Source organism: Malaclemys terrapin, chromosome 9 (genome assembly GCF_027887155.1).
Source record: "Malaclemys terrapin pileata isolate rMalTer1 chromosome 9, rMalTer1.hap1, whole genome shotgun sequence".
NCBI classification, from domain to species: Eukaryota; Metazoa; Chordata; order Testudines; family Emydidae; genus Malaclemys; species Malaclemys terrapin.
Window position 1 is genome coordinate 97,013,234 of NC_071513.1, and position 22,142 is coordinate 97,035,375.

The following is a 22,142-nucleotide window of genomic DNA, read 5'->3' on the forward strand; positions in this document are numbered from 1 at the left end:
TCATGAGCCTCTTCTAAGCATCAATTTCTAATTGTGCCAAACTATTTTGGTTTTGATTTTTGTGATTTAAATGATGGATACTTAAACCAGTGACTAGTAGACTGTGACCATTATATAGATTGCATGTCTCTATGCGCAAGACTCCTGCATTAACCCAATCCTATCAACTACCCTGTTTCCCCGAAAATAAGACATCCTCCGAAAATAAGGCCTACTTACAGTTTTGCCTCTCGTTGTAATATAAGGCATCCCCCCGATAATAAGACCTCCCCGATAATAAGGCATCCACCGATAATAAGGCATTTTTCATTTCTGAAAAATAAGACATCCCCTGAAAATAAGACCTAGCGCATCTTTGGGAGCAAAAATTAATATAAGACACTGTCTTATTTTCGGGGAAACAGGGTAGGTGTCCACTCTAAGTTTATATTATAATATTGTTGGCTAAAGTATTCACCAAACATGTTACGCTGATAAAAATGAAAAATTTCTTGTACGTTCTGGCCGATGCACATTATACCAATAAAAATAAGTTACAGTAAGTGATTGTTCCACTACGTAAATTCGCTTACAAGAGAAAAGCTAGTTTCCAGTTTTGTAAAGCATGAATAATTTAAGGTAGTGCCAGTATATTATTTTAAATCAGATTTGCAACTAACTTCCACAAGTTGGAGAAGCTTGTTATTGTTGCAACTGGCAACTGCAATTTCCAGAAAGTTTTAATTTTAAAACTCAGTTTTAATAGATTATTTAAGAGTACATAGTCTGTAAAAAAAAAAAAAAAAAAAAAAAGCACCCTCTTAATAACTGTCAAAATATTTGAACCACAAATCAGTTTTTAATAGGTTTCTGTTGTTGTTATAACGTATTTCTAGTATGGGGTAGTGCCTCAATCTGGATCAAGGTTCTAGTGTCCTAGGTGAGTACAGTCATGTAGAAACACATAGGCAGCATCAGACATGTTAGACACTTTATAGTCAAGTTAGAGGACAGTGTGTTTGTCACTAGGAGCTTAGTCTAAACAGATTACTTGTAGATGAAAGATGCAATATAATAAAAACCAAGTTAATTTGTTAAGCTTATCAATTTTTTTTCTTTTGTTCTTGAAGATCTCTTTGGTGATACATTCTATTCTTTTTTGAAAGGAGTCCTAGGGATCATAGGCTTCATGGAAGAATGATTTTTAAGGTGGGACTTGAAGGAGAAGGTGGAGACACAATGCACTGGCCTGTTTAGCCTGGATGACAGGCTTTAAATAGAAGCTAAATTCTTGAAGTCCCTACACCTAATCATGTGAGGGTAGAACAAAAAAATCCATTATGCCCTTTGAAAGTAAAAATGAAGACTGCACTTAAAAAAAAGAGAGAGAGAGAAAGAAAAGGGGGGGGGGGAGGCAACATAGAAAGCAGAAAAATAAAGGGTCACTGTTAAGATGGACAGTCCTAAAGTATTATCTGCCTTTAAAATAACATGCTCTTTTTTTTTGGTACTACTGTACCTGGACTATTATATTAGTTCTCAGAATGAAAGGTGTGATGTATGAAAAACGCCATGTACCCAACTAGGCGAGTATATGGTGACAAACTAGGACACTGGAGTTTACTATTTATAAGTCACTTGAAGATAAAAATAACTATACATATAGTATACTGTAGCATATACCAACCAATACCTACCATACTTGGTCAGTCCATTTTGTTCTAGTGTGCAGGTAGGGTATTTATCCTGCAGTTAGAAAGCCTAGAAAGTATTTTTTGGATGAAGATAAAAGTATATTTACAGTCCAGGTCTAGCAATGACCTTTTCCTTTTTATATGGATTGACATAATGAATCCTAATTGACACTTAGAACAAATATGTTAAGAGGAAACTTTGTTTTACTAGGCTGTTATATATTCCTTAGGCATCTTGAAACACAAGGCAAACGAATATCTTTCAAAAATGTGCAGGTATGACCCAAATAATACAAAATATGTATTAGTTTAATAATTCAATGTTACTGCAGTCTGGATTATGATTTAATTTTTTTCTTTGAAATTATAGGCAGGTGTTCTTTGTATTTACCCTATCATTTAGTCAAATTTGCCTGCAACTTAAATTCTTGTTTCATTTTCTAATGGAGGTGGGAGGAAGATGTAGAATATGAAATAATTCCTTCTTTATTTTAATTAAATTGAAAGAATCCTGACTTGCAGCAGTCATTAGTGAATTATCTGTGTCTGGTTACTCCTGACTCTGCTGTTGTGTCCTGTATAGTTTTGACCCCATTTAACTAATTCTCTAGGAACCTGGCATTGATATCAATGCCTTAAAAAGGCACACACAATCATTTAGTTGCTTGCATGAAGATTTGAGAGCCAGCAGATAAGAGCAGTAACAGAGTTGATCTGACAAAGCAGTTCTGGAAATACAAGGTCATTTCTGCTAGCAAAGTACAGGTGACACATTTGCAACTAGGTTACTTTTTTTTATGTAAATTCTTCTTTTCTCATCTCTCTTCCATTGAAAGGATTTTAGGAAAAACTGAAACGGTAGTGAGAATGAATAATAGGAATAGCAGCAACACTATCATTTTTTAAAGAAAAGTCTAAACTTATTTGGCCTCCAAACTTGAACAGGATTTTTTTTTTTTAGGATCAGCTAGAGGGAATTTTCCTGTAAATGAAGTAAGAAAACAAGTGGTTTAGGGACATTGAGAGAGGGTATACCTTGAGCATGTTACATATTTCTCTTCTGAAATGTTTGTTTTTATGTATGGGAAAAGACATTTGTTCCTATACTACCAGGAAGCTTAAAATATTTAAATTATAATTCTTATTAGGTAGAGTCTAACCCTCAGGGAACAGTGCTCCTTCTGATATTAGTGCATCATATATTGAAGACTAAAATTAGCATTGCCTTTTGTCTATGCAATATCTGAACTTCAGTGTAATAATAGACAGTTGCTGAGTAACTTTCATAGCATAGAGCTGGAATTTAATTTTGGGGCTTTTCTTCACAACTAAGTCTTCAGTTTATTATTGTCTGAGGCATGTTCCTCCCTCTCTTTGTGCACGTATAACTTTATTCTGGTGGTTAATTAACACTGAGTTTAAGCTTTCTACCTAGAACTGTTAATTTCTCAGGATATTTAAATATCCGCTTGGAAAAAAAGGGTAGACACAAAATGCCAAGGAAAGTTAAGGTTTAGCAAGCCTTAGGGAGGAAATTGTTCATGGACATGTCTGAAAGTAGCACTTTGTACTGATATTTAAATAATAAAATCATGGTTGAAATGCTGAATTAAAAACTGAGACAAAAGTGGCATGTTGATAAAAGAACAGAATAGGCTCTGAGCTGTAATGTTAGGTGACAGTGCATCCTTTATCATAATAAATTAAAAGGAAGAACTAGGCAGTTTGAACTACTAACTAAATTATTTTCCTTTGAAATTTGTTGAGCAACAATCGTAAGTGCAATTGCCACTGTAATTTTGGACTAAATTTTAAAGCTCTTCATTTCTTGTGAATGTGTCTAGGAATTTTAATCAGGGTAAAATCTTCAGCTTTCTCTTTCTGTGAAGGAGGGAAAATCTGAATAGATTTTGAGGGATTGGGGGAGAGGAAGAAATACTTTACTTACTGTATTTCCAAACTAAACATATTAGTCTAAATTATCTACTAAATTAAGACAAAATGTTGGAAATGGGAATTATAAAATGTTTTTGGTGAGCCATTTGATCCTATTCATAGGTGTCTGTATGAATGACCTATAGCGACATCTAGTAATAAGCTTGTTGAGTAACGTTGGGCTGCACGTTTAGAGGATTTGTCTGGGATGTCATTCTGAAGTGAATAGGGCAGAACTGTTTTTTAGTTGGTGTAGTCAACATTACAAGTAAATACATAAATGAAATGAGTGGAAGTGCATCCCTCTTAGATGCACAACCACAGTCATGGTATAGACTCAACAAGATAAATGAATTTTTGCATTATGAAATTGATCTCTGCCCCCACTGGCCGCGGTTCGCCGTCCCGGGCCAATGGGGGCGGCGGGAAACGGCGCGGGCGAGGGATGTGATGTGCTGGACGCGGCTTCCCGCCGCCTCCATTGGCCCAGGACAGCGAACCGCGGCCAGTGGGGGCCACGATCGGCCGAACCTGCCGCGTCAGCAGGTAAATAAACTGACCCGGCCCGCTAGGGTGCTTACCCTGGCGAGCCGCGTGCCAAACATTGCTGACCCCTGTTCTATATTAAATGAATGACCTTTGTAAACACTGTCATCTAATAGTCTTTATTATCTTATTTGCTATAAATTCTCATTTTACTTTTTAATGTTAACAAAACGTAGTTTAGAAGAATTCTCCAATCTGTATTTTAGTTGTGCATCCTGAATTCAAGCAGTCAATGAGAAATGTAGTATGGATAATTGATTAATTTAAATTACATATTGTGTGTTTGTGTTATACTGTATCTATTTAATGTTCCCCTAGATAACTTGAATTTTTGAGTGGGGGAGAGGTAGAGAAATGTATCAGATTTCTGTCGGAACAAAATTTGTAAGAGAAAATAGCTAAATTGTATGCTGCCATATTGATTAGGGTAAAAACTTTTTTACTACTGCTGCAGAGGAGTTTAAATGACTTACTGCTCTAAGAGAGTTTTAGGAATACAGTTTAGTTTTGTTTAAACTATGACTTTTTGTGCTTACTTTACAATCAGTCCTGGTTACCAAGAGGTCTGTGTAAACAGAAGAGGTCTCCTTCTTGCTCGGATTGGTGTGTGTGTGATGTCAGAAATCCATTATGTTTGACATCAAAATTGTTTCCATGGCGAAGCTGCCACAGTAAAGTGCAGCATCATTGAATGACCCTGAAGAAAGAAAGGTGGATCCAGAAGAAGGCTTACAGGGGTAATTTAGACAGGCAGTTAAGTTCTGCTTAACCAAAATGCCCTGGATGAATTCCAATTTAACAGCCTTACTCTTTTTTTTTTTTTTTAAAGGGGTCTACTAAACATCATCATAGATAGCAGTACGGTTTCCCAAACAGCATGCTGAGTTATTGTTCTCTTTTTCAGACTAGAGTGCTGCTACTGAATTTTCAGCCTCACTTTTTGGAATACCCGTGTTTCCCATCAAAATGTCATCTGATCTTACGAGATACAATGTGAATTGGTTACAAAATGGGTTAAACCACAATGATTGAGAGGAGGCGGAAGAGGAAATTGCAGAAATAGTACATGATAGCTATGTTTTCTTTCTTCTTAACATTGTGCATCTTTAGAACAGGAAGGAATATAGCAGTAGTTCTTTAAAAGAACAGGAACAAATTTGCATGGAAACACATAAGCCTGAGAGTACCTGGGGTTCTTCACTCTTTTTCTAAAACAATGAGGAGTCCTTGTGACACCTTAGAGACTAACAAATTTATTTGGGCATAAGTTTTCGTGGGCTCTAACCCACCTCATCAGATGCATGGAGTGAAAAATTCAGTAGGCAGGTATAAATATACAGCACATGAAAAGATGGGAGTTGCCTTACTAAGTAGGGGGGTCAGTGCTAATGAGGCTAATTCAGTCAGGGTGGATGTGGCCCATTCCCAACAGTTGACAAGAAGGTGTGAGTATCAGAGGAACCATCCTAATTGAATTGGCCTCCTTAGCACTGACCCCCCACTTGGTAAGTCAACTCCCATATTTTCATGTGCTGTATATTTATACCTCCTTGTTGTTTTTTTGCTGATACAGACTAACACGACTATCCCTCTGAAACTTTTTCTAGTTGACGCTGTGCTTAAAATTGCTGCACAAAAGGTTTTTCCTTCCTCTACAGTAATCTTTGATATGATAAATTTTGTTTGACTTTAGTACACCAATATGCCTAGAAGAATTATTAGCTGGCTGCGTGAGTACAGATTTGTACAGACTGAGTATAAATAAGCAAGTCCTTTTCTGATATAGGAAAACTAGTCATCTAAATCAAATAGTTTTCAGAAGATGGATTTTCTTACTCAGTTTTACTCAATAGGCTCAGCAATCTATTGGCAGATCAGTGGGCTGTTTCTCAGAGGGCAAGAGTTCAGATCCCCATGCATCTTGGGTCAGAATCCCTCCCCTCCCTAGGGAAGTGACCTCTTACAATGGTCTCAAGTTTATTCTCTTTTTGTTAATACTTGGTTGTGTTGATGGGCTCCAGAAGGAGCTCTCTTTCCTCAGTTGCTGTTGTGAATGTCTTCTGAGTAAAGGAAGAGTTTCCAGATAAGACTTTTCCCTCTTCTTTTTTCACCCCATCCACTTACACATGAAATTCTGAAATTGCCTTGTTTCTTTTCCATAACAAATTAGTCTCTCACCTTTCCTGATTGGAGCTGGCATGACAGAGGGCTGGCTCAGGGTTTCCTAGCCAGGACCCTGTCACACGCTTCCCCCTTATGAACCGCCATGTTGGTCCTTCGTCGGCCTCTCCGCCTCATTCCGGTGGGGTTCGTCTGGGGAAGTCTCTCCCCCTCTTTCGGGTGATCACCTGCGTCGTCTCCTGGGGGTTCCTTCTACGTAGGCTATGTCTACACTACAAGTGCTCTAGCAACACAAATGCTTCCTTTCATGCTTACAAATTGGGTATGAAGGGATAGATCTCTAATTGGTTTTGTCAAGCACTGAAAGAAATTTTAATATAACAGTTTTCAGAGTACTGGACATTGCTGCTTTAATTTTAAGGTCTGATGCCTTTATTACCTATGATCATAGTTTTTAATCAGGAATCCTCTTTGAGTTACTTTATTGCAAAAGGCAGTTTTATTCCCTCTACAGTTTATAAAGTGGAAGAATTGAACTTTTCAACCCCATATATGTTACTAGTGAGGCCTTGAAAAATATACCTAAACTTACTTGTCTGAGGATTAAGCTTTCCAGAAAGATGAAAAAAAATCTTACCTAGACTGGGAATCTGTGAAATGCTACAAAGAAGAGATAATAAAAAACTTAGAGCATATGATTAGGTTTTGTGCTGTGTTGCTTGTTCTACCTTGTTGGATTTTTAAATTCAACGCTTTTGTGGCTTTATTGGGGTTTCGTCTTGTCAGATTGTCCCCTTATTTCTCCCGTTCTCATTTGGTATTGTGTTGTGGTTATTTGTGCAGGATTTGGACTAATTAGTTGTTGCCTTCATTTCTTTACCCAGTTTATTCCATGACTTATGCAGACAAAAAAGCTAACTTTAGGCCATGTGCATTCTGTGATACCTTGTTGTTTGTTACTAATGACCACATGAGATCATTAGCTGAGGGGAATAATCTAAACCAGGGGTTCTTAAACTTCATTGCACTGCGATCCCCTTCTGACAAAAAAAAAAAAAAAAAAAAAAAAATTTGCTACATGACCCCAGGAGGGGGGACTGAAGCCTGACCCCACCTGAGCCCCGCCGCCCAAAGCACGCGTCCCACCACCTCAGGCAGGGGGGCACAGCCAAAGCCTCAGGGCTTCAGCTTGTGGCAGGGAGCCTATAACCTGTGCCCCACCACCGAGAGCTGACACCCTCAGGCTTCAGCTTTGGCCCTGGGCAGGGGGGCTCGGGTTTTGGCTTCAACCCTGGGCCACAGCGAGTCTAATGCCAGCCCTGGCGACCCCATTAAAACAGCATTGCAACCCACTTTGGGGTCCCGACCCACAGTTTGAGAACTGCTGATCTAAACTGATATTTGCTTTCCATCAAATTCAAAGGAAGTGTAAGGGCTACCTCAGACTCCCGCTGTTGGAGTAGATTTTTAAAGCCCCATTCTGCAGTCCAGTGCTGAGGATCTGTAAGGGAGCCATAAAGGAACTCTTAGGCTTGGTCTACACTGGGGGAAAGGGGGAGATCAATCTAAGTTACACAACTTCAGCTACTTGAATAACGTAGCTGAAGTCGATGTACTTAGATTGACTTACTGTCAGGGCCGGTGCAAGGAAGTTTTGCGCCCTAGGCGAAACTTCCACCTTGCGCCACCCCCTCCGCCCTGACCCCCCCCCCCGGCAGCTTCCCTCCCCCTCCTGCCCTGAGGCGCCCTCCCACTGCAGCTCCCCACCCCAGCTCACACCTGCTCTGCCTCCTCCCCGAGCACGCTGCCCTCACTCTAATTCTCCTTCCCTCCCAGGCTTGCAGCGCCAAACAGCACTCCGGCATTGCTGTCCTGTCCCCTTCCACCCACTTTTACCCACTTTTTTGATAGTGCGTCTTCCTGACCTACTACCAAAACGAGGGCAGCAACAGATTGATGTGGCTTTGCTGGCGCTAATTCCAGAGCAGCTGCCAGCGTAGGTTACAGCAGCACCAGAAGTAGGATAAAGCTCCCAGGTGGAGTATCTGCTCTTCGAAGAGGCTTTGCAGAAGAGGCAGCACTATGAGATTAATTTTCACTTCTAAGATTTGTTTAACCCTGCTCAGCAAATCTACAAAACACAGTGCTCCCACTGTTATCATTGGTGGACCTGAATTGGTGGTAACAGTGGGAAATTTTAGAAAATAAAGTCTCTGAATGTAAGCAAGGCTTTTATGTTCTTTGAGACAGGAAATCATTTACTTGGGAAAGAGGGAAAATAATGTTGTTCAGTCAGTTTCTTGATTTTTGCACTGGTCGGATTATTTTTTCAAACTTGAATCAGAGCATTATGTTAGTGTAACTCTCTTCTGTTTATTTAAACTGTCTTATCTGATTCAATTATCCAACATTAGTTTGGCTTTTAAAAGTACAGCTATGACTATCTTTAATTTCCGCCTGTATTTTGGTTTCCATTTTTGCTTCTCTCTGCCAAACTGCCATTTCCCTGTTTTCTTTTTTTCTGGTTTTACTGTGAGACAGTAACTTTTATCCTCATTTTGCATAGCTTGTATTTGCTCTTTCTTCTGATTCTTAACGTTTTTTGTGACGTATGTCCCATAAGGAATGAACAGGTGCCACGTAAATTTAGGCTTGTTTTCAGTTGATCATGTCAAAAAAATTTTAAACACAAAAATTAATCAAACACAAGTTTAAAAAAAACACACAAATTAATCAAAAATGTGTTTAAATGACATTAAAAAGCAAGCCTCCTAACAGCAAAAAAAAAAAAAAAATCCTTTCTGGTCCAGATATGTTCATCTGTGTGTCCAATTCATAATCTGCTATTTCTAAGACTCTTGTTAAAATTTGGATCCCAATTTCAGTTTAAAGATGAGCAGAATTTTGTGTGCCATGTGTGGTCTAAAACTATAGTTTTGATGTAAACTGTCCTGCCTGTTGATCAACTGATTTTTACTTTTGCCTTTCAGGGTTTTGACCCACCACATCAAAGTGATACACGAACTATTTACATAGCAAATCGTTTCCCCCAGAATGGCCATTATGTTCCTCAGAAATTTGCAGACAACAGAATCATATCATCTAAGGTAAGGCTCCATGTACTTTGTCAAAAATATTTGATAAAGAGTAAACATCACTTAGGATGTTATGGAGTATCTGTGCATCTGGTGGTGTGGCATGTTTTCACGTCATTTAAAACAGCAAATGATTTCAAAACCAAAGTTTAAAAAGTGAGGCCCCTTCTCCTCCTCTCTGCTCCCATCACCCTGCCCTGCAAAATAAAAAAAACCTAATTGCACACTGACCAACCGTCTCGGGTAAAATTCCTCAGAAAAGAGATGGGTCTCGATCCATGAGATCCACTGGCAATTCCCTGAATCACCTCCAGATATTTACATCTGTACTTAGAGAGGGCATCTCTCAAATGACCAAGTCTCAAGCCTGTTATGTGAAAAAGAGCATGTTAATGTAGAGAACAATGAGCTGCAAACAGAGTTTCCTTCCTGGTGCACAGTCTGGCCGTTGGTGGGGTGCAGGGACGTAATTGGTCAGGGTAAATATCTTAGTTGGCTGAAGGGTAAGGACAGAAGGCAGCCGATAGCAATGTCTGCTGCTGCCGCAGCGGCAGTAAATCTTTCCCCCTGCCCAATAGCCAGCTCGCAACCAGCTGATTGGCTCAGTGGGAAGGAGGAAAGCAGTCCCCAGGGGAACCACTCTGACACCGCTCGCTCCCTCCCACCCACCCACACGCATGCACTGATAGGTAGAAAGGTGTCTTCAGCTGGCACTGCCACAGCAGCACAGCTACCTCCATGCCTGGGTTTCTCCCAGCTCCTGGCTTGCCCACAAGAAGGGACAAGCCTTGGCTCTGCCTCACCCCAAAGACAGAGAAGAGTGTACAGCACTTTGGGGAGGGAGGGAGAGAGAGAGAGAGACGAGGAGAATTAGAAGGTTTTGAGGGATTGGTTGGGGAGAGACTGGGAGGAGATTGGGACGTTTTTGATGGAAAATTTATGCAATGTCATGTTATATAACCACACTTCTCTTTTCTTTACAGTATACGGTGTGGAATTTTATTCCGAAAAATTTATTTGAGCAGTTCAGAAGAATAGCCAATTTTTATTTTCTTATTATATTTTTGGTTCAGGTAAATGAATAAAACTCATAATTTCATGAGACTCCATAGTCTGAATATAGAGCTGGAAACAAGGATTTTCTGGGTTATATTCTCAGCTCTGCTACTCATTCTCTACCTTGGGCAAATCACTTAGATGAAAAAACTTTTTTTTTTTAAAGGCACAATAAGTAGTTAGGCCTCCAACACCCTTGTGAAGTAGTTAAAGGGACTGCACTGAATTTAGGCTCAAATTTGAAATGTTATTTTGAGTATTTACAGTTTTTGTGAATTTTAAATCTCCTTAACTTGAGAGCAGCATTTCTTTTCCTATCTACTCTATCAAAGCAGATTTGTATTTACTATTGTTCATGGTCCACTTGGTACCGCCCAATCTTTGTCTGTTATAGTATTCTTCTTGGTATAAATTATGTTTCCAGGCTGAAATCCTGTCTGGGTGTATAATAGCAGTACACAAGTTATCTAGCTCAGACTTGAATTTGCCATATTTTTTAACTCTCTGGTAAATTTGAGAGTAAAAAGATCATGAACAGGCCCTGCTGTGGCCCAAACTATTTTCTCTAACCTTTAACTTTTTAAAACTCTATGCAAGATTTATTTGGTAGTGCTTCCCAAGGCAATGAGTTAAATTTGAGGTAAACCTAATAACTTTATTAAATTAATATTAATGTTTTGAAATAACTATTTGCCTCTGTATCCTTTCTCTGCAGCCCTTTAATACAGTTAGTTTATCCTGTAAAGTAGCGCTGTTCCTGCAGTAGAGAAAAATCCATGCAGGCCCATGCACAGATTTTTAGTGTTTGCACTGAAGTTGGCACCACAACAGTGGTAGCATAAATTGTAAAATCTGCAAGATTATCTTGTAGAAGACAGAAAGCAGTACTATGAGCAAGGGGATTGTTTAATTTATGTGCCAGAGATAAAGCCCTAGGAAATTTGTGCTTTCAGTTTTCAGTTTGAATTTAAGATGTCTTTTATCCTACTTTATATTGTTGTAAGCTAGTTCTTTGTATGGTGTAAAAAAGCAGTTTCATATAATATTTCTTAACTCAACCTGGTAGGAGAAAAAAATTTTGTTTTCATTGGTTAAGAATCTTAAAATCAAAATATGTGATGCACACTACCAACTGCAAGAGAAATTCGCTTCTGTGATCCTCACCATGGATTTTCTGTCTGCACTGGATGCCATCTTTAAGGAGAACTTCTGACATCAAGGGGAGTTTTGCACCTAGAATGACTACAGAATATGTAATAAAGATCCTCACTGACTTACACCACATGAGCAAAATTGTGTAAAATGTTATTGCCTTTGGTTTTATAAGATTTTTAAGAATAATCTGGTACTAACATTATTCTCATTCTCTTTTCCTATAGCTTATGATAGATACACCTACCAGTCCTATTACAAGCGGATTGCCATTATTCTTTGTCATAACTGTAACAGCCATAAAACAGGTATGAAATTAGCTTAAATAGCATGATTCCTTTTTAAACACTTTCTTTAAATGATGTAGTCAGGATTTGTTAGACATTCTAAGCAGTAAAGTGCACACACATAGTTTCTAGAAAGAAATCAGTAAATGTGTTTAAAATGTTGCCCACCAGAAGCTTAAACTGGGGAGCTCTGCTTAGCTGTCAGGCGCACAATGACTCATTGTAACACCCTTAAATGCACAGGAATGACTGTCAAAAGGCATTTTTGTCTAGGCTTTGTATGTCAGTTGTTATAAGACCATTTCCTAACGCCTCTCTCTCATTCGCTTGGCACACCTCAGTACACATTATAAAGGAATCCTCGTACATAATACAGATCAGGAAAGAGACTTGGGGTGGATGATGCATTAAAAGTACCTGCACAATGTTTGGCAGTGGTTAAGACAGCCCCAGGAGTGGGGGGGGGGGGGGGGGGGAGAGCTTTTCTTTCCAGTATAGAATGGTGCCCTAGGCAGGAAAGGCTTAAGTCCTCCCCTGGGGCAGAAATATAGGCATTCACACAGCTGTCAGATGAATGGAGGTAACCACTTTACAGTTGCATATTGATTAGAAGCAGAAATTCAATTAAGATCCTAACCTTACAAAAATAATGTTTGTAACCTAAACAAAGAGCTCTGACTATATTTCACTGTCCCTGAAGTACATTAATGCTGGTAGGGCTTGTGACGTTGTGCAGTCTATATGGTTTTATAAAAACATGATAATAAGTGAATATAATGCAACTGGGATATGCTTTGTGCAAAAGGTCTCTTGTAAGGTATCATTATAAAGCTCATAATCTGAGTGTGATCATCCTATTTGTAGAAATGTACCACTCTTGTATCTAAAACTAGAAATATAAAACATAACTCTGAGGGCCTATTGTAATTATGTAAAGTGTGGGCCATTAATGATGTTTTGGAATCTTGATGACTCCCATTAACCAGGACCATTGTCTGCAGATGGCTGTGTTTATCTGTTAGTCTTCCTGTATGTGTGTGTGCTGGCAAGTGGGCAATGAAGTCTTGCAGTGACATGTGATCATGTCACCTGAACTGGAATCCATCTTTAACCTGGTGCTTTTCCAGTGAGAAGGGGGTGGAAACCCAGAGGGACAAAGGGTTCCCGCCTTATGTAAAAGATATATAAAGGGGTGGAAGAGAACAAAGGGAGAGAGGAGCCATCATGAAGAATCCCCTAGCTATCACCTGAGCTGGAACAAGAGCTGTACCAGGGGAAAGAATTGTGCCCAGGCCTGCAAGGTGTCCAGTCTGAGAAAAACTTACTGAAGCATCTCTGAGGGTGAGATTATCTGTATTTCGCTTGATTAGACCTAGATTTGCACATTTTATTTTATTTTGCTTGGTGACTTACTTTGTTCTGTCTGCTACTACTTGGAACCACTTAAATCCTATTTTCTGTATTTAATAAAATCACTTTTTATTTAGTAATTTACTCAGAGTATGTATTAATACCTGGGGGAGCAAACAACTGTGCATATGTCTCTATCAGTGTTATAGAGGGCGAACAATTTATGAGTTTGCCCTGCATAAGCTTTATGCAGGGTAAAACGGATTTATTTGGGTTTAGACCCCATTGGGAGTTGGGCATCTGAGTGCTAAAGACAAGCACACTTCTGTGAGCTGTTTTCAGGTAAACTTGCAGCTTTGGGGCAAGTGATTCAGACCCTGGGTCTGTGTTGGAGCAGACGGGAGTGTCTGGTGCTGGAGTACTGAGCTGGCAGGGAAAACAGGAACAGGGGTAATCTTGGTACATTGGGTGGCAGCTCCCAAAGGGGTTTCTGTGATCCAACCCGTCACAGGGCTTTTGGGAAGGCTTAATGGTTACCTGCAAAATGGGTTGTTGAATGTTAGTTAATCCTAAGAGATATCTGAGCCATTAGTGATTATCTTTGAGAAGTCATGGAATATGGGAGAGATTCCAGAAGACTGGAAAAGGGCAAATATAGTGCCCATCTATAAAAAGGGAAATAAGGACAACCCGGGGAATTACAGACCAGTCAGTTTAACTTCTGTACCCAGAAAGATAATGAAGCATATAATTAAGCAATCAATTTGCAAACATCTAGAAGATAATAAGGTGATAAGCAACAGTCAGCATGGATTTGTCAAAAACAAATCGTATCAAACCAACCTGATAGCTTTCTTTGATAGCTAACAAGCCTTGTGGATGGGGGGAAGCGGTAGACATGGTATATCTTGATTTTAGTAAAGCTTTTCATACTGTCCCACGTGACCTTCTCATAAATAAACTAGAGAAATGCAACCTAGATGGAGCTACTATAAGGTGGGGTCCTGCAGGGATCAGTTCTGGGTCTGGTTCTGTTCAGTATCTTCATCAGTGATTTAGATAATGGCATATAGATAGTACACTTATAAAGTTTGCGGACGATATCAAGCTGGGAGAGGTTGCAAGTGCTTTAGAGGATAGGATTAAAATTCAAAATGATCTAGACAAACTGGAGAAATGTCTGAAGTAAATAGAATGAAATTCAATAAGGATAAATGCAAATACTCCATTTAGGAAGGAACAATCAGTTGTACACACAGAAATTGGGAAATGACTGCCTAGGAAGGAGTACTGTGGAAAGGGATCTGGCGGTCATAGTGGACCCCAAGCAAAATATGAGTCAACAGTGTAACGCTGTTGCAAAAAAAGCAAACATAATTCTGGAATGCATTAGCAGGAATGTTGTAAACAAGACATGAGAAGTAATTCATCTGCTCTGATTAGGCCTCAACTGGAGTATTGTGTCCAGTTCTGGGCACCACATTTCAGGAAGAGTGTGGACAAATTGGAGAGAGTCCAGAGAAAAGCAACAAAAATGATTAAAGGTCTAGAAAACATGACCTATGAGGGAAGAGTGAAAAAAATTGTTTGTTTAGTCCGGAAAAGATAAGACTGAGAGGGGACATAACAATTTTCAAGTATGTAAAAGCTTCGTACAAGGAGGAGGAAGAAAAATTGTTCTTAACCTCTGAGGCTAGGACAAGAAGCAATGGGCTTAAATGGCAGTAAGGGAGGTTTAGGTTGGACATTAGAAAAAACTTCCTAACTGTCAGGATGGTTAAGCACTAGAATAAATTGCCTAGGGAGGCTGTGGAATCTCCATCATTGGAGATTTTTAGGTTAGATAAACATCGGTCAGGGGTGGTCTAGATAATATGCAGAATTCCCCAAATGACAAGGGTAAGAAGGTCATTCCGGATACAAATTACTGAAGTGATCTTTTTCTGTTTGTGTGACTCCCCAGCCTTCACTGCACCAGTTTCAAGACACAGGTCACAGAACTCCGTAACTCTGTTAGACTGGAGCTGTTCTATAGCAACGTTGCAGTGGAGGTAGTAGGGGGAAGAGAAATAGTGCCTCTTAAAATTAGGGTATTAAAATCCTGCAAGATGGTATGATACTTTAAATGCAGTAAGCTTTATGTGACCACTATACGCTATCTCCAGTCTTTAGCAGCATTCCATAGTGTGTGAGGCATCACCAGCATGCTATGGTGAAGTACTCTAGAGCAAGCTCTTTATCATGAAAGTGCAACTTACAAATGTAAAAAAAATTTGTTACATAACTGCACTCAAAACCAAAACAATGTAAGACTTCAGAGTCTACAAGCTACTCAGCCTTTTTCTTGTTCAGCTAATTGCTAAGACAAACAAGTCTGTTTATATTTACGAGAGATAATGCTGCCCTCTTCTTGTTTACAGTGTCACTTAAGTGAGAACAGGCGTTTGCATGGGACTTTTGTAGTTGGCATTGCAAGGTATTTATGTGCCAGGTATGCAAAACATTTGTATGCCCTTTCATGCTTCAACCACCATTCCAGAGGCCATGCTTCCATGCTGATGATGCTCGTTTAAAAAAAAAAATGCGTTAATTAAATTTGTGACTCAACTCCTTGGGGGAGAATTGTATGTCTTCTGCTCTGTTTTACCCGCATTCTGCCATATATTTCATGTTATGGCAGTCTTGGATGATGACCTAGCACAGGTTGTTCCTTTTAAGAACACCTTCACCGCAGATTTGACAAAACGCAAAGAAGGTACCAGTGTGAAATTTCTAAAGATAGCTACAGCACTTGACCCAAGGTTTAAGAATCTGAAGTGCCTTCCAAAATCTGAGACGGATGAGGTGTGGAGCATGTTTTCAGAAGTCTTAAAAGAGCAATACTCCAATGCGGAAACTACAGAACCCGAACCACCAAAATAGAAAATCAACCTTCTGCTGGTGGCATCTGACTCAGATGATGAAAATGAACATACGTTGGTCCGCACTTTTTTGGTTCGCTATCGAGCAGAACCCGTCAGCAGTATGGACGCATGTCCTCTGGGGGAATGGTGGTTGAAGCATGAAGGGACATATGAATCTTTAGTGCATCTGGACATATGAATCTTTAATACCTTGCGATGCCGGCTACAACAATGCCATGTGAACGCCTGTTCTCACTTTCAGGTGACACTGTAAACAAGAAGCGGGCAGCATTATTTCCTGCAAATGTAAACTTGTTTGTCTGAGTGATTGGCTGAACAAGAAGTAGGACTGAGTGGACATCTGTTTTATTTTTGAATGCAGTTATTTTTGTACATAATTCTACATTTGTAATTTCAATTTTCATGATAGAGACTGTACTACATTACTTGTATTAGGTGAATTAAAAAATACTATTTCTTTTGTTTTTTACAGTGCAAATATTTGTAATCAAAAATAAAGTGAGCACTGTACACTTTGTATTCTGTATTGTTATTGAAATCAATATATTTGAAAATGTAGAAAACATCTAAAAATATTTAAATAAATGGTATTCTATTATTGTTTAACAGCACAGTTAATTGCGATTAATTTTTTTAATTGCCCGATTAATCACGATACATTTTTTTATTCACTTGACAGCCCTAGTTCCTAGTGTGTATTCTTTTTAGCAGTTGTGTTGTTCAGAAACAAGAGAATTGTAATGGCACTAGGATTTACATGACCCAAATAAGCCTTCCCTTCTTTCTTCTTCATTGTTCCTCACCCTCAAAGAATTGGGTTAGCCTTCTGAGTATTAGAGGAGTATTTGCAATATAACACTGTAAACTTGGAAACACAGAATACGGTACTTCGAATTTTTTTCTCCATTCATTAGTCATGTGTGGGATCCTCCAATATCAGGTCATTTTTTAAATAAAGTGTTCTGTATCCAGAACACTTGAACCCAAAAGAAAAAAAAACTCATGCAGTGGCTGAATTAAGAGTATAATTGGGCAAAATGCTTCTATTTTATATATAATAAACACCATGTATGGAGGTGATACCAATTTTATAAATTAAGAACCAGTTGATAGATGATAAACCTATCATACCCCTTTGACTGCCTCAATAAACTTTCCATAGAAATATTTCCTGAATCCCCTCAAATTAACACTAGTCCAAGGTTCAGGACAAGCAAGATTTAGTTTTGTATCAGTAACAGCTTTTCTATACGTGAATATAAAAACATTCAGGTCCAATATCTTGCGGCATTCCAAGGTCAGAAACAATCTCATTAGGGTGGTGATATTCCCAGCATTTCAGTGAGACCCAGTACTCACTTCTAGGCTTGCAAGGTTCCAAGAAAGCAGACTGCTTTGTCACATTTTTATGGATGGAAAAGCAATTCAGATCGCTTTCTAGGTTTTTTATGGCTGCTTCTGACCTCTGTACAGTTGAATTCATGGTAACTAATGTCCCCAGCTTTGCAGATGGAAAGAGAGATGAAAATACACACAACAAGAGGTCTAAAAAATCCTCTAAAACATCCCTAAAATAGATTTCTATAATATTGCATATGACAAGTATAGAATACATGTTGGCGTATAAGATATTGGAGGTAGCACTTCAGAGTTGGTTGGCTGTTTAGTCCATTTGAGGCAAAGTAAGGTAATGAATCTGTTTCTGAGGCATCAGTGGAAAGTGACTTTTCCACATTAAATGAACATACCCTTGAATATTTGTCTCACTGAATTTAGTATGTTATCAAAAGTACCCTAGATCTTCACAGAAAACTGATCTTTTGCTGTAATCCTTAGAGGTAGTTGATGAACACACTTTTAGTACTTTGAGTAGCATTTAGTTTTTTATATAGAAATGGTAAATATAAATCTGCTGCAGGCTTTGCTTTTTATCAAGTCAAACTTTTTAAAATTTTCACATCTGAATGTTATGCACAGCTGTGAGCTTGCTTACTCGCCCACTAGGCCTACTTTTGTAACTTTGAATTGAGAGTACAATACACACACACTTGTGAATGAAACATTGGTAGAAAAATTATTTAACTGTGAATCATAGCCAGAGTTAGTCAGGAAACAGCAAAATACATTGCTGTTAAAAATTACTGGCTCAAGAACTTCCCTGTTATATACTTAGATTTTAAGCTTCTTGGCGCATGGACTGTCTTTTTGTTCTGTGTTTGAGCACACCTAGCACAATGGGATCCTGGTGCATGACTGGGACTCCTAGGCACGACAATAACACAAATAATATTAACATTAACCTTCGTTTCAGGAATACAGATAGTTATTGAATTCATACGTATGCTGCCGGATCCATTGCCTCCTGCATATCAATAGTATCTTCCAGGATATATCTATTACTGTCTGACCACAAATTTATTGGGAGGTGTACAAGTAAACAAGCAATATGTTAACTAATGCACAAAGAAAATATAAAACAGGACATGTACCCTCTGATTTTTTGATATCTGGAGGAAAAAAGTTAGTTTGTCTTCTCTATTAAAATTCAGGTTGATTAGTCAGTCTAAATTGTTGCCCTGACACAGTCTGGATGAATTAAAACTTTGTACCTGACTATTTTTCTCACATACACTGTCATCTCCACTTGCTCAACAAAACATGAACGTCAACTCCACACCGTAGAAGTTAAAATCCCTTTGCCTTGGCTGTTGCTTAGAAAGACACTAGAGCAAGTTCTTTGGGAATTGCATAGTTTAATAGAAAAGGGAGTTATTTTAATAAATCAGTAAATGAGACTGTGGGAATGATTGGCTGTATTCCCTACTCAGTTGCCTTAATCCACTTAGACATTGTGATGCTCTCAGGTTGCATGAGCAGTTGTTTTAACTCCTCTTCAGGAACCTTCACCTCAGATATTTTTGTTTTAAAATAGTAATAACAGATTCCATAATTCTACATTACGACTGCACAGTGATGGGTGCAGTAGAACCTGAATAGAACAGAGGTCCTGTGCAGTGGTTCCCAAACTTGTTCCGCTGCTTGTGCAGGGAAAGCCCCTGGCGGGCCGGGCCAGTTTGTTTACCTGCCACGTCCGCAGGTTCGGCCGATCGCGGCTCCCAGTGGCTGCGGTTTGCTGCCCCAGGCCAATGGGAGCTGCTGGAAGCGGAGGCCAGTACATCCCATTGGCCTGGAACAGCGAACCGTGACCACTGGGAGCTGCGATTGTCCGAACCTGTGGACGCGGCAGGTAAACAAACCGGCCTGGCCCGCCAGGGGCTTTCCCTGCACAAGCGGCGGAACAAGTTTGGGAACCACTGCTCTAGTGACATGCTCAAGGTCAAACAGCTGGTTGTTTGCAAAGCTATGGTGCCTCACAGTACTCTGTGACTCTTAGAAAAGTATATAGCTGTTAGGTTTCTAGTTTAAAATATAACGTTCAATCTTGTATTTCTGCAGGGTTATGAAGACTGGTTACGACATAAAGCAGACAATGAAGTAAATGGAGCTCCAGTTTATGTTGTTCGAAGTGGTGGCCTTGTAAAAACTAGATCAAAAAACATTAGGGTATGTGTCTAACTAGTAGAAAACAATGTATTTCTTTTTTAGAACTATAGTTATGCCAATTAGTTCATGTAAGCAAAATGCTCATTTGCTGCATTGCAATTTTATGTAGGCCTCTTGCATTATAATTCTGAATAACTGTTAAAATTAATTCTTAATCTATTCTTTTTCAAAAGCATACTCTCATTTGTATTTATCTTTTCAGGTGGGTGATATTGTCAGAGTAGCCAAAGATGAGACTTTCCCTGTTGACCTTGTACTTCTGTCCTCCGATAGAGTGGATGGTTCGTGTCATGTTACTACTGCTAGCTTGGATGGAGAAACTAATCTTAAGGTTGGTAGTCTAAACATATGCAGTTTTCTAGTATGAAATGCAACATAGAAATAAGTCAACTTTCATCCTTTGCTTCCTTAAATTTCTCTGTTAATGACTCAAATGGGAGGTTTTTGTGTGTCTAATTTTACTTTTATTAAAAATTTCTTGCAGCTTCCACAATGTGCTAGCAGTTTTACTAAAAGTAGAGAGAGAGTGTCTAGGCTCTGTACTTATCGAAATGTAGCAAATTTTTTATTTTTACTTATTTAAGCACATAGCAAGGCTATTTTAAAAATCACAATACGTCATAATCTGCTGTTTTACCTTGTTGTGCTACACATAGGATCTTATTCTGCCACCCTTCCTCAAACTGAGTAGTACCCAAGCCCCTTGAAATCAATGGGCTTTTAAAGTAAGATGTACTACTCAATGAGAGTAAGAGTAGCAGAATCTGACCTTTAGTTATTAGGTATGTCTTAGTATATCAGAACTGTAGTATCCCTGTTTATTTTTCTTTGGTTTGAGCTGCAGTATATTAATAGGACCAAGAATCTTGCTTGATCTGCTAATGTAAGAAATGTTATAAAATGGTACTTAATGTGGGTTTTCTCTGGCCAAGTTAATCACTTTTAAGGAACACTATTGCAGTACTTTAAATGGCAGTTTGCAATGTCACAGTGGTGAAACATCTGTCAGTATACAAGATGTGATGCTTTCATATACAAAATCCATGACCCTTTTCGGGGTTCCAGAGGCTCTACTTGACCAACAAAACGCCAGCAAACTAGTACTGTTCTGTATCATTGAGAAATTCTCATATATAGAGATGTGTGTTTTTCAGACTCATGTTGCAGTCCCAGAAACAGCAGTATTACAGTCAGTTGCCAACCTGGACACACTCGTAGCTGTTGTAGAATGTCAACAGCCAGAAGCAGACCTATACAGGTGTCATTTTATTCTTCATAATTTCAAAGTTGATTTAAAAGCAAAATTTCTGATGGTTGTTAATGATATGGATCTTGCTGAGAGGAAAGTTTCTCCACAGTATTGTTGTACATTTCAGGTTTTATTAAACAAATTTAGGAATTTGTATGTAAATCCCTATGATGCTTAAAGCTACAAAAAGAGAAAGAGCCTTCTGATTTTTATTGTTTACATTTTAACACCAGCATGGTTCTACATCGCTAGATAAGCAGTAAATTTGTTCACAAATTTTAAAAGTAATGGTGCTTGAGCAGGAATTGTGGAAAAAGACGAGCTGTATATGGTTCTGCCAAAACACTTCAGTCCTGAATATTTAACACCCCTTTCTTTTGTTCTAAATTTAAAGTGTCTCAAATTGTGTGCTTTGTGTTAATTTTCCACTAAGAACATATACCCCCAAATTCACTTTCATTTACAGCCTAAGCAGGATTTGAACTATGTTTCCCAGCAGCAAAAGATTAGTTTAGTAAATCATTAACTCACCAACATGTCTCATTTAAAAGCTACAGTCAGCAAGCAATGTGATAAACTTTTTAAAAGGGTGTTTTCTTAACAAATGTATGTTATGTAGGTCTATGGCCCTGTAAATATTTCTGACTCATAGCATAATATTAACATTGCATTAATTTTTTATTCATGACTAGCTTTAATAGAAGCTGATAACTTTCATGTACATTAGTTTTAGTAATTATACTATATGGAGAGTAGCTTATTTTAACTGAGTGTTTGGTTCCTTGTGGAATTTCAGATTCATAACATGTATATTTGCTTAACTAATTATTGAACACTGAATCTCTTAAGTGGATTGTAACAGTCATAGAATTAGTGATGTCAGTAAGGAGGTACTAAACCAATGATAGTGAACTTTTACAGTCATTTCAAATCAGGGTGTTATAAGGCATACAAAATATATTTGACATTTCAGACACCTAAGAAGTTGAAAGTATGGTTTATTCATCTGCTTTGTTGTGAATTAGTATTCATTTCAGATGGGAAAATGTACTGGTAACTTTGACCTTTTTTTTTTTTGGAATTCTGTTTCTTGATTGGAACATGTAATCACTCTGGATTTTTTTTCAAAATTTACTTGTTACCTGATTTCATAAATTGAGTTGTATGGGTTATTTCTAAAATCACTCATT

The 22,142-nt window shown here is 38.5% G+C and overlaps 1 protein-coding gene across 5 annotated transcripts in view; it reads left to right on the top strand.

The window, feature by feature from the left end:
- ATP11B (ATPase phospholipid transporting 11B (putative)) overlaps positions 1–22,142 on the top strand; it is a 105,695-nt gene that overhangs the window by 11,737 nt on the left and 71,816 nt on the right. For all 5 annotated transcript variants that reach the window (XM_054038790.1, XM_054038792.1, XM_054038789.1 and 2 more), the window contains exons 2-7: positions 9,266–9,382; positions 10,354–10,443; positions 11,806–11,886; positions 19,596–19,703; positions 19,906–20,034; positions 20,858–20,961. In XM_054038790.1, coding sequence (XP_053894765.1) covers positions 9,266–9,382; positions 10,354–10,443; positions 11,806–11,886; positions 19,596–19,703; positions 19,906–20,034; positions 20,858–20,961 — 629 coding nt within the window. The remainder of the gene's footprint in view (positions 1–9,265; positions 9,383–10,353; positions 10,444–11,805; positions 11,887–19,595; positions 19,704–19,905; positions 20,035–20,857; positions 20,962–22,142) is intronic.